Source organism: Argentina silus (genome assembly GCF_951799395.1).
Source record: "Argentina silus genome assembly, chromosome: 13".
NCBI classification, from domain to species: domain Eukaryota; kingdom Metazoa; phylum Chordata; class Actinopteri; order Argentiniformes; family Argentinidae; genus Argentina; species Argentina silus.
Window position 1 is genome coordinate 1,188,236 of NC_139667.1, and position 14,114 is coordinate 1,202,349.

At 43.8% G+C, this 14,114-nt stretch overlaps 1 protein-coding gene across 1 annotated transcript; it reads left to right on the forward strand.

Moving 5' to 3' along the window:
* Positions 1-9,266: 9,266 nt before the first annotated feature.
* htr1b (5-hydroxytryptamine (serotonin) receptor 1B) lies at positions 9,267-10,881 on the forward strand (the record flags this gene model as incomplete). Its single annotated transcript, XM_083683305.1, has 1 exon — positions 9,267-10,881. One exon carries the CDS (start codon positions 9,267-9,269, stop codon positions 10,365-10,367), a length of 1,101 nt encoding a protein of 366 aa, XP_083539431.1. The 3' UTR covers positions 10,368-10,881.
* Between the last annotated feature and the right edge of the window lie 3,233 nt (positions 10,882-14,114).

Sequence of the window (14,114 nt, forward strand, 5' to 3'; positions counted from 1 at the left end):
ACACACACACACACACACACACACACACACACACACACACACACACACACACAGGACACACAGGACATACACACACAGGACACACAGGACACACACACACACACACACGCACACACACACACACACACACACACACACACACACACACACATGCACACACCCAACCACAGGTCCCTGGGTATTAAGTTGGGCTGCTGTGCCCACCACCCAGTGAGGCGGGCTGAGCCAGGCGGGGTAGCCAGTCATGGGGCACAATCACCCGCACACAGAGGGGCTCAGGTTCCACTGTGGGAGCGGCTCAGGCCTACAGCCACTGGGCCCTGTCTGGTTCCATTGTGGGAGCCGGGTCAGAGCTGTGTCAGGAGAGGGTTGGTTGGAATGAGTACAGGGCCCAGGCTGGCAGAAGAGCCAAGAGTGATCAGCGGAGGCTGGTGGAGGCAGAGATCGGAGGACGGGCTCATTGTAATGCATGGAATGAATAGAATGGAGAATGAGTCAAACACGCGTTTCATTCCATTCCCTATTCCGTTCCGTGCATTACAATGAGCCCGTCCTCCGATCTCTGCCTCCACCAGCCTCCCCCGAGGGAGAAATAATACATGACTGTGAAGGGAAGTGAACAAAGCAGGGCCGCTATGATGATGATGCTGTCGCTTCTGCTGATGGGTGAACAAGCTAGGTTAACAGCATGGATTAGCAAGTAGCCTGTGAGCAACAGTATTTCTCCTCATGGGTTCAGATGAAGGTGGTTTGTGTGTACAGATTCTGGTCCAGAGTATAGCACTTGCATGACCAGATAGCAGCTAGTATGGCCACTAGTGACAACTATCTATCTATCTATCTATCTATCTATCTATCTATCTATCTATCTATCTATCTATCTATCTATCTATCTATCTATCTATCTATCTATCTAGCCAACTATCTAGCTAACTATCTATCTATCTATCTGTCTATCTATCTATCTATCTATCTATCTATCTAGCTACACAACACATTGACTCCCCATTCAGTCTTTATTTCCATTATTGTATTCTCTGTTTTGAACAATATCCTTGTCTATCAATCAAATGTATTTGTGTAGCACTTTTTACATAGACAAATGTCACAAAGTGCTTCACAACAAAAACAATACTCAACAATATAAACAATAAATACAATACAAACAATCTGATCTCACACCAAACCATAGACCCCCAGGAGTAAGCCAAGGAAAAAACTCCCCAGAGGGGAGAACAATATAGGGCACAGTGGCAAGGAAAAACTCCCTGGGAGGAAGAAACCTTGAGAGGAACCAGACTCCTGGGGGACCCATCCTCCTCTGGCTGATCAGGTGCAGAACAGTAAACTACTGTGTCGTGTATTGTATTGTCTTACTGTCTTTAGAGGACAGACCATGGGTCTCCTTTGGAAGAATACAGGATGTAAATAACAAGCTTCAGTGAGAATGCCACTGCTCCAGTCTTTAGTTGCTGTGCCTCCAGTACTTTGAACGACCTTCAAGGTGTTCTATAACTACACTCTCTTGTGCCTGACGGCCAATTCAAGACCATCACAAAGGATCTGTCCTCAGAGGAACGGACGTGTTGATGGATTATATTGTGTGAAATGTTGTTGTACTCCTTTGTACTTTTGAATGTGCTTTTGATTGTACATTTTGTGAGCAGGGCTCCGCTAGTCCCAGTGGGACAACTGTCTAAATAAAGGTTTAACGGTAATAAACAAATGCTTTTGTATGTTGTGTTTTTCATTATTAGATACTATGAAATGGAATGGATAATGATTTTATACCAAACATCCCACAGGGAAGTAACAAATGCCCTCGAAATAATGAATCAGGTTTTACAACAAAATCTATGATTAACTTTTAAAAGTCACAGTCCCTCATGTGTAATGCATATTATCAGCTCTTGTAAAAAAAAAAACAGGAGGGAGAGAGAGAGACAGTCTGATCTCACACCAAACCATAGAGTAAGTCAAGGAAAAGAAGAGAGAGAGAGAGAGAGAGAGAGAGAGGGAGAGAGAAAGAGAGAGAGAGACAGACAGAGAGAGCGAGCAAGAAAGCACACAACCATTCAGAGAGAAAAACAGCACCTTGTTCCAACTAGAGACCCAAAATGTCCCTTAAGACGCTGTTAATCTTTGATGATTCCCATTAAGCCTAATTACCCCCTTTCATACAATTTAAAAACCAAACAATATTTTGTGCACACGTTAACAACCTCATGAGGGAACAAGTACACACACACTGCCCGTTATGAGTCCCATTGGCAGCCATGCCAGTTATGAGTCCCATTGGCAGCCATGCCAGTCTCCTATCCAGATAAAAACAACACTTAGCTTTCGTAACGACATTCTCTCTCTCTGCCTGCTGTCTGCTGGACAGGAACGCCGCTGTCTAGGGTGTGAGGAGACAGGTGCGGAGGAAAATCTCATCTCTCAGACGCTTATTAAGAGCAACAGAGGAACACAGGGGAGTATTGATCATCATATCAGGCAGGACACCTGAGGAACATTTCTGATTATGCTGGTCATATAGACCAGTAGAGAGGATATTACTTTAGTAGCAGTAGTAGTAGTAATAGTAGTAGTAGTAGTAGTAATAGTAGTAGTAGTAGTAGTAGTAGTCGTGGTAGTAGTAGTAGTAGTAGTAGTAGTAGTAGTAATAGTAGTAGTAGTAGTAGTAATAGTAGTAGTAGTAGTAGTAGTAGTCGTGGTAGTAGTAGTAGGGGTGGTAGTAGTAGTAGTAGTAGTAGTAGTAGTAGTACTAGTGGTAGTAGTAGTAGTGGTAGTGGTAGTAGTAGTAGGGGTGGTAGTAGTAGTAGTAGTAGTAGTAGTAGTAGTAGTAGTAGTAGTAGTAGTAGTAGTACTAGTGGTAGTAGTAGTAGTAGTAGTAGTAGTAGTAGGGGTGGTAGTAGTAGTAGTAGTAGTAGTAGTAGTAGTAGTAGTAGTAGTACTAGTGGTAGTAGTAGTAGTGGTAGTGGTAGTAGTAGTAGTAGTAGTAGTAATAGTAGTAGTGGTAGTAGTAGTAGTAGTAGTGGTAGTAGTAGCAGCAGTAGCAATACTAGTAAAAGTAGTAATAGTAGCAATACTAGTAATAGTAGTAGTAGTAGTAATAGTAGTAATAGTAGCAATACTAGTAATAGTAGTAATAGTAGCAATACTACTAGTAGTAGTAGTAGTAGTAGTAGTAATAGTAGTAATAATAGCAATACTAGTAATAGTAGTAATCCTACTGAATGACATTGAGTGTGAGTAAGGGGAGGCTGGTGGTAGAAATCAGAGGACTGACTCATTGTAATGCATGGAATGGAATGAGGAAAGGTATCAAACTTTGACACCATTCCTCATTCCATTCCATACATTGCAAAGAGCCCGTCCTTTGATTTCTACCTCCACCAGCCTCCCCTGGCATGGGTATTGATCAGTGACATCCTAATTGGTGGCACAAGTGTCAGGTCTTCTCACCTGGTGACAGATCAGACAAACGACCCTGCTGTTGATCTATCAACACCATCCCTGTGGATATCCCAGAGGGCATAGCAATGACACTTTCATCATCCCACGCCTCACTGCCCACGGGGGAAGGACACACGATCACTTTGTCAACAACAAATTGATTGTTGTCAGTCGGAGATGTCCTATGTCCTTTCATGTCCCAGGCACAGAATCAACAACCTCCTGGGTTTTGACATTCAACATGACTGAGAGAGAGAGAGAGAGAGAGAGAGAGAGAGAGCGTCAGATGGAAGCCAGCCCAGCGCAGAGGAGTGTCTCTAGTTAGTCAAACTACCTGGTTTGAAAAACAACAACTTGGATCTCTCTCTCTCTCTCAAAACAACACGGACAAGTTCCTTTTTGATTTTCTTTCTTGTAGCCGAAAAGTTTCTATGGTTTTGTTCAGAGGCCAAAGAGGAAGAAGAAAGTATGATTGTTGCACCAATTGAAAATATCTTCATTATGACAAATGTTCAATATCCCTGAAATGACTGCCGACTTTAAGACAAGACAAAGATAACTCAAAGCGGAGGAACAGGGACGTGTTTTCCTTGACTGTTCTGAACAGACAGTTGAAGGCAACGTTCAATCAGTCCTCTTTTGTCATTTCAATACTTCCACCAAGGAATCTAGAATCAATGAATGGCAATCAACAAAGTTGGATAAAAGACCCCACACACACACACACACACACACACAAACACACACACACACAAACACACACACACACACACACACACACACACACACACACACACACACACACACACACAACACACACACACACACACACACACACACACACACACACACACATACACACACAAACAAAAACATGCATGCACGCACACACACACCCGCACGCACACACACACACACACACACACATACACACACACACACACACACACAAACACACACACACAAACACACACACACACACACAAACACACACACACACACACACACACAAACAAAAACATGCATGCACGCACACACACACACCCGCACGCACACACACACACACATACACACACACACACACACACACACAAACACACACACACACACGCACACACACACACACACACACACACATACACACACAAACAAAAACATGCATCCACGCACGCACGCACGCACACACACACACACACACACACACACACACACACACACACACACACAAACACACGCACACACACACACACACACACACACACACACACACACACACACACACACATACACACACAAACAAAAACATGCATGCACGCACACACACACACACACCCGCACACACACACACACACACACACACACACACACACAAACACACAAGTTGAATCCTGCAATCCTTGAAGTTCAATCAGTCCTCTTTTGTCATTCCGTGCAGACACAAACACACACACGCACGCACACACATACGCACGCATGCACACACAGTCCCCACAAATGATACTGGAGCTCATTGAAATCAACGGGACACCAATTCAGAGAGAGACGGAGCCTTACTACAATGGTTGTCAAGGAGTTGCCACGGTAACGAGGTCACTCCCATATCGGCACATTTACTGATATGAATTCAAACGTATCGAAGCCCCATGCCAAGAACGAAATGAGATAAGATACTTTATATAATCATAGCTTTTATGTTGACTATGTCATGTAAATATAGACTCTCAACATCATTTCCGTTGCTTCGAGTGAACGCAATTCTCTGCAAAATCCCTAAACAACACACATGCTTTACTGCCCCTCTGGTTAGGCTGTAGCCTGTGGGTGAATGTGGCCATTGGCTACAGTCGTAGTTTTAAATGACTAAATTAATGAATGTTTGTGAAGCGTATTGTGGGTAAACAAATGGTCATAGGAATCCAATTCAACGGCGTAGTGCGTAAAGGGCATATTAGTCCCCTGGTATGCTTATTTCAACAACAGATTTTCATTAAGAGGAAAACGCTCTGATTGTGTATCTGAATGTCAAATGAGTCTGAAAGGCAGTCGGAGGTGAGGCTCTGGCGGAAAAATACTAATCGAAAAATTTCAATTGAAAGATTGGTCATTATAAAGTGTGTGTGTGTGTGTGTGTGTGTGTGTGTGTGTGTGTGTGTGTGTGTGTGTGTGTGTGTGTGTGTGTGTGTGTGATGGTGATGGTGAGTAATCAATGCCCAACTTGAATAACACAGAACGTGAAACAAACCCAGGGGAAAACTACAAACATATATTAGTTTATTACACTAGAAAAATACTGAAAACATATGTGAATAAGGACAGATAAGTAGATCAGGCAAGATGATGTATACGTTCAGAAATGCATAACGCGATGTAGAGACTACATAGAGAATAATGTTCCCTAATGCCAAGCATGAACAGAGATAATCCTGTAGATGGTGTATTGTAGACCTGTTGTTATTACATTGATTATTGATTTAAGCAATAATTCCTCTACCCACATTGCCTCTTAGCCTCGCACAGCCTACATAATTTATTGTTCTATTTTGTACATTTTTGTTAATATTTTACTTATATAATGTTGTTTTATGTCCTATGCACCAACCTCACCAAGTCAGTTTCCCTTATGTGCAAATATACTTGGCCAAATAAAATAATTCTGATTGTGATTGTGATTATCATGAATATTCTCACGGTGAGGGAATTGTTAGGCACGACGCTCATGGAACCGACGACCACGTGACAATCTTGACGATAAATCGCGGCCTCGAGGGCATATTTGCTTTAAAACAAAGTTCACGCAACAAATCCGAAAATGGTGCCAAGCCATTGATTGAAGTACTTATTTCGTGACAGATTGTGGCGGTTTCTGCCCTGCGCTGAGAAATATAGTTCCCAAAACGACATTGTCAAGGGAACGTGACACTAAAACGTACTGGAGTAGGAATATCAGAATAGGTGAATTAACTGTAACATGATCGTTATCAGATCACGGCTTCGAACGCCTCTCGGCCAATCACAAAGTATACGCATATGCCATGAGAGATATCCACAATGAATCATGCCACAACATTATGTTCATAATAGCCTTCAGGATTGAATAAATAAAAAGATAACTCATCTCTGGCTGAGAGAGAGAGAGAGAGTGAGACAGAGAGAGAGAGAGAGAGAGAGAGAGACGGAGAGAGAGAGTGAGACAGAGAGAGAGAGAGAGAGAGAGAGAGAGAGTGAGACAGAGAGAGAGAGAGAGAGAGAGAGAGACGGAGAGAGTGAGACAGAGAGAGAGAGAGAGAGAGAGAGAGAGAGAGAGTGAGACAGAGAGAGAGAGAGAGAGAGAGTGAGACAGAGAGAGAGAGAGAGAGAGTGAGACAGAGAGAGAGAGAGAGAGAGAGAGAGAGAGAGACGGAGGACTGCAGTCTCATCTGAAGTTTGGTTGAGCAGAAAAACATTCCATAAATCCTTGTTTGGCAGACGCCCACAGCAGAGACAGTATTTAGTGATGCACAACCTCGTGGCGAGAGGGAACCATAGATGTTGGAAATAAGCAGAGGCCAAAGCCGAGAGGTGAAGCCTGCAACCTTCCCTCGTCAGCCTCACACACACAATACTTTGTTTACTTTATGTTTCTGTTTAGTTGTCAGAGAGCATGTGTTGCACGCAGAGGCGTCATGCCCATTGGGGGCACAAGGGTCAAGGGTCACAGGCCCCCTCAGATTTGTCATTCTTAAAGAACCAATATGTATCATTCATTGAATAACAACAACTGAACAGCTAAATGGGTGTGTTTAGATAACCAATGCAGAAAATATACTTTTATTATTATTTTAGACTTTTATGTGTCATTTTTAGATTAGCCATAGGGAATATGGCTAATGATTGCATGACAAGCAGTTTCAGGTGTCAGGGCCATGCATTACAGTCAGCCCGATTTCTACCTCCACCAGCCTCCCCTGATACACACATAAATGTATCCACTCATTTTACTGTAAATTGCGTTGGATAAAGGCGTCTGATAAATGGCGCATATATACATATAAGTAGCTGCTATGCATAAGTGGAGCGTTTGGTCACTGTGAGAGAGATTCATTATGTTAAACAGACAACGGGCCTCATGCAGCCACATTCTCTTAAATGTCTCTTTTATTTTATCTTAATTTTCTGTGAAGAGAACAAATAACAGAAGTCAACTCCAGATGCACCGAAAGTTCTTAACCATCGAAATCTGCCCTTACCCAGATGATGAATCATACACCCTCTTGATCATACAGTGGAGGCGGGTGGCCGCTTGTTGTTATTAGCCTACGTGACGCCCCCTAAACACTACATAAGGGCAGGTGTGGTGCCGTGTGCAAATACTCTGACACATGGCCCAAGAATTGGAGAGATGCCACCAAAAAAAAGTCTGTAAGAAGAAGAAGAGCAACTTCAGCAGCAGTGAAATCGACGTACTGTTAAATAAACTTAAACAAAGTAAACATCAGTAACATCAAACATCAAACTTAAACAAAGTAAGCGTCAGTACTGGCGTTACAGGAAAATCAAAAACCCAGCAATGGCAAAACATTTGTGATGCTGTATATACAGTGTCAGCAGAGGGACGCACAGTATATTGAGCAATATTGTTGCACAAATCTAAAAGCAATGCTCTTGGCAATCTGAAACGGCTCAGCAGCCATTCATCCGTCTCATCAAATAGATCTGTGCGATCTCCAAAGACACGTTCTCTGCTTAAGGCCTGGACGGCCAAAGCGTCTAAGAGCAGTATGTAAGCCATTCAGAAGCTGAATGCACGCAATATCATCCAAGGTTTTTTTTAGTCTTAATTGGGATCAATGGACCAATAGTATTTCTTTAGCCCACGAATTTAATAATCCAATCATTATAATTACTCTAAAACATATGATAATCTAAATTTGATTATTTCAATATGATGTTCATGCGTTTTTTTATGTTCCTCAAATTTAAAACTTATGTTTCCTTGCGTTGGACAAACAATTTGTGGACTGTGAAAACGAGATGTTTTTTTCTTATCTTGGTAAGAGTGCTCTCGACCACTCGTAAAATGTTCTCTTACCTAAGAGAAGAGCAAAAATAAGAAGACATTGGTGAATCCCAGAAATCAATGGGTACTAAGTAAATTACAACAAATGGATCGTGGGTACGAACAGAAATAAGAGGACATTTGTATATCGTTTCCTGCACGAGGCCCATTCTGACAGATCATAGGTGGGAAGCATTGGGCACTATGACCCAGTGGATGTGTGAAGAACCATTGTGAATGCTGCTTGTTTGCTGGCTGCTGCAGCAGCTGTATAAAACCAAGAGTGGAAGGTCTGCTCACTAGTCAAGTGGAGAGGGACAGAACCAGACAGCAGGCGGGAGAAGAACCTCCTTCACTTCCTCCAAAGGATTAGCAAAAAAGACCTTTCAACATCTGAGGGATGTTGCAACATCTGTATGACGCAAACTTTCATGATTATATTGGGTGTCTAACCAGCTACAGTAAACAATTACCAAACAATTTAAGGAAGAGTAAAAAATAAAATGGATATTTATTTCAAAATCAACTCACATCAAAATGATAACGAGATGGCTTGAGCAATGAAAGGGAATGAAGAAGAAACGGACCCAAGTGGCTTTCCTCCACAAAATAACTCTGACATATCTCGTTGTCGGAGACATGTGGCGGTAAGAAGGCTGAGCCTCAGAGCGACCACTCTCTCAAAGTGCGGAAGCGACGATGGGCAAAAGCGGTTAAGAGGATGGAGATCTCCGGTCACTTCCAGCCAACTCCTGCGTCCTCTGGACTAACGATGAACACCACCAACGACACATACGGGACAGGACCCCCGAAGCTGGATGACAACGCGGAGAGTGTCGCCTATCAAACCAGTCTGGCAGTGATTCTCTCCGCGATTACCCTCGCCACGACTTCATCTAACGCGTTTGTCATTGCGACGATTTATCAGTCGAAAAAACTGCAAACTCCGGCCAACTTTCTCATCGCGTCACTGGCAGTCACAGATCTACTGGTGTCTATTCTGGTGATGCCAATATGCGTCCTGTACACGGTGCTTCACACCTGGACTTTGGGGCAGGTAATATGTGACATTTGGTTATCGTCAGACATAACGTGTTGCACCGCGTCTATCCTTCACCTGTGCGTAATCGCTTTGGACCGTTACTGGGCGATAACTGACGCCGTCGAGTATTCCAAAAAGCGCACGCCGACGCGCGCCGCGGGGATGATCGCAACCGCCTGGGTCATCGCCATCTCCATCTCCCTGCCCCCGCTGTTCTGGCGGCAGGTGAAGGCGGAGGAGCTAACCAGCTGCGATGTCAACACGGACCACATTTTCTACACTATCTACTCCACGTTCGGAGCGTTCTATATCCCCACCTTGCTCCTCATCGCGCTGTACGGAAGGATATACGTCGAGGCGCGTAAGAGAATCTTGAAACAGTCCCCCAAAAAGGCAGTAGGAAAAAGACTCACTTCAGCGCACCTGGTTACGAACTCCCCCGGGTCGGTGGCGTCCACGACGTATTTACAATGCGGAAGAAGCGACACGCACTCCAGCGACACCGGGTCGCTGGCGAGTGAGAACCAAGTGAAAGTGACCGTGTCAGACGCGCTGCTGGAGAAGAAACGCATCTCAGCTGCGAGGGAAAGGAAAGCGACGAAAACACTGGGGATCATATTAGGCGCGTACATCGTGTGCTGGTTGCCTTTCTTCATTTACACGCTGGTGGTGGCCACCTGCACGACTTGTTTTTACAACGAACTGTTTGACTTCTTCACCTGGCTCGGTTATCTGAACTCTTTGATCAATCCGATCATCTATACAATGTCCAACGAGGACTTTAAGAAAGCTTTCCATAAACTTGTGCGCTTCAGATGTTGCAGAGCCTGAACATGTACCTCTCTGTGTCAGTCTTCCATGTCTCTCCGAGGTATCACACATTTATTTGTTTCACTCTCTTACAAAATCAGCTGGTAAGTTAGAATATATGAACAGCAATACAGCCGGTCTTAAATTGTACCATGCCAATGCACCAGAGAGCATTATAACCGTTTGCGTAATTAGGGGACATTTGTGGACTGTATTTTCTTAACTTTACGCAATAGTCATATCCAGGTATATGAAATGTGATATGATAGGTATGTAAGCACAGTATGGCTGTATTAGGAAATTGTAAATTGAATGAAGAATGACGTGTGGGAAATCCAAATGCGTTGTTTGTGTTCTGCACCGATTCCCGTCGGTGGAACGCGGCGCGGCGCAGCGCGCGTTATTCCCACGGCGACTGACCCATTAACGCCTCGTAGCTGTGCTGCACTATTAGAACGACCTCTCCCAATCAGAATGAGCTAAAAGTATTACCTTTCTACATTGGTGCGACATTATTAAATATAATTTATTTGATTTATTTGTCCCCCAAACATTGTCATTTGGTTTGCTACATGGTTTCAAAATGTGTTCGTTTTTCATACAGTTGTGTGTTCATGATTATCGTTTTGTTTTGCTTGTAAAACGAGAATGGAGATACGTAATGACTTTATTCTATGGATAATTGAGCGAAATGTTTATGTATTGATAATCATGGTCCAAGCTGCATTGGTTCACCGTAGCCTTTATGGTTTTGGTTCATGAGTTTCAAGCTTACCGTTTCTCTTCAGAAGGACTGAGCCTGCAAAAGCCTGCACACATGTTTCGGATGGGTAGTAACGACGTTTAGTGCTTGACCGCATGTGGACATGTTTTTATTGTTTTTTTTTAAAGAGAAAACCAGGATCCATACAATATGAATGTCAAACAGAGACGCAGACAGTTTATTGCGGGTGATATTTACTCAGTACGGCTGACAGCTGATGAATAAGTTCAATTTCACTGAACAAACATGCGGTGTTTAACTATGTATGTCTGCGCGGGTGTGAGTGTGTTTGAACTGTGTACGTTCACACATTTCAGTGTATTCATGTACAATACGTGTGTGGCTACCGGTTGGCATCACCCACAGAATAATTCACTGCCTTTAACATAATATGAGCTATACAGAGGTTCGAGACAAATATACTCTTCCTTTGTCAGGATTTATCAAATCCATCTGATGGCATTTATAGATATAAAAAATAATGTTCTAAAATCACTCATGGGGGTGCTATAAGTGTGAACATGTTGAAATCATCTTTCAAACAATGAGAATGCTGTAAAATAAAGGCTGTTCAAATGAAACATTGCGCCACGAAACTGTTCTGTGGAAAAAAATGAGTGAAATGTTGCCTATGAGTCCAACTGAGAAACGAGTTCATTTTGGATATCAGAAAATATTATACCGGTGACGTTCCGTTCAGTGATGGAATAGTAATACCATTTGGTGAAGTATGATGTTGTTGTGAGAGTTGGTCTTGCTCCCTCTTGTGGACATAACAGACATAACAGTCCACACGCGTAGTGCCAATGCTGGAGGTGCCGTTCCAGCTGTTGAAAAAAGCGCAGCAAAATGCACTTATGAAAGGACTGTGAAAATGACTGGCTTTACTGCAAGCGTAATTGCTAAGTCTGGTCACACCTGACCTCTGACCCTGCCTGGTCACACCTGACCTCTGACCCTGCCTGCTGGCTACCCACCTGATCTGAAGCTCCACTCCAAGGATGTACAGTAAGCTACTGGTCTCCCATTAGTCATGCACCAATAACTGCACACACACACACACACACACACACACACACACACACACACACACACACACACACACACACACACACACACACACGTGAGCACACTCATGGATTTTCACCAGGCTCATCACACATCAAAGATGAATGTCTCCTGAAAAGATAAACACAGAAAGCAAATATTTCCTCTCTGGTTCACTGGGTCTGGGAGGTAAGTAGGCCAGCCCGCTGCAGACAGCAGAGGTGTTATGTGTTGTGTTTTTAGCTTGGCCAAATGGACACCTCATATGTAGACTGCTCGTGTGAGATTCATCTAGAGGGGCTTTCTCAAAGCTAAACTTCCACTGTAGACCAGGGGAGGCTGGTGGAGGTAGAAATCGGAGGACGGGCTCATTGTAATGCATGGAATGTAATAAGGAATGACATCAAACACGTGTCCATTCCAGCCTGTTTGATACCATTCCTGGTTCCGTTCCCTGCATTACAACGAGCCCGTCCTCCGATCTCTGCCTCCGCCAGCCTCCACTGCTGTAGACACACAGGTTCACAATTTGATACGCAAACCGTACGGCATCCTTGAAATTTTAAGAAAACCTGTGTTTCTACTCTACTGGCAAAGACTTCAATGCGAGTGGGTCACAGCTGCTCAAATGTGTGAGTCTGCCAGCAGTCAGTCACAAACAGGAAGATTGTTTGTTGTATTGCCAAGGAAAGGACAAGAATAGGAGGTTTGAAGACAGCCTGAAGCCAAGGTTTGCCAGACTGAGGGACAAGCACACACATGGATCCCCTGGGGGAGTTCTGTTCATAGAATGAATCAAATGAGTTCTATTCATTCTAATACTATGATTCTGTTTGCATTCTATTCATTCTAATTCTATGATTCTGTTTGTATTCTATTCATTCTAATTCTAGGATTCTCTTTGCATTCTATTCATTCTAATTCTAGGATTCTATTTGAATTCTATTCATTCTAATTCTAGGATTCTATTTATATCCATTCAGGTCGATCAAAACAGAGATCAAACTCAACAACTTGAAACAGTGGATATCACATGTAAAAGATGCAATCTCACCTCTCTCCTCCCTCCCTTCTCTCTCCATCTATACCCACAAGAGTACCCCTCTCTTCTCACCCCCACACTCCCTCCTCCCCTCCCCCCTTCACCTCCCCGACTCCTCCCTGCTCCTTCCCTCCCTCCTCCCCTCCCCCCTTCACCTCCCTGACTCCTCCCTGCTCCTTCCCTCCCTCCTCCCCTCCCCCCTTCACCTCCCTGACTCCTCCCTGCTCCTTCCCTCCCTCCTCCCTCCCTCCTCTCTCCATCTCCACCCACAACAGCACACTGGGGTGAGTGGGAGTTCAGCCATGTTATGTCATACGGGGGCTGCAGCGGTCATCAAGTCTTTAATGTGATCCAGAGAAGACGCTGTGAAATCTAATGGACATCCAGGCAATTGTGTTATGAAGCTCTCTGATGTAGGAGGCTTGCTGTTGAGTGAACGGGACGGCGTGTAATGTCCATAAAGAAATGTCAGGAAGTGTATATCCACTTTCACAAGCACCATTTACGCTCAAAGCTTCGGCTAACAACATACTAACGAATCACTATCAACAGATTAACACTCATATGTTCTTCTCTTGCTCACATGTCTGGTTGAGAAATGCAAACGTGTGTGATTTTCCAAGAAGGAAATGTCACGTGCTGCCTACACTACACTCACAGAACTGTTTATTAGGAACACCTGGACACCTTCTCATGGTGGAGGAACACCTGGACACCTTCTCATGGTGGAGGTGGTGGAACACCTGTACACCTTCTCATGGTGGAGGTTGTGTAATGGTGTGGGGAATGTTTTCTTGGCACACTTCAGGCCTGTTAATACCAATCAATCATCGCTTGACTACCACAGCCTGAGTATTGTTGCTGACCATGTGCATCCCTTCATGGCCACAATTTACCCATCTTCTAATGGCTCCTT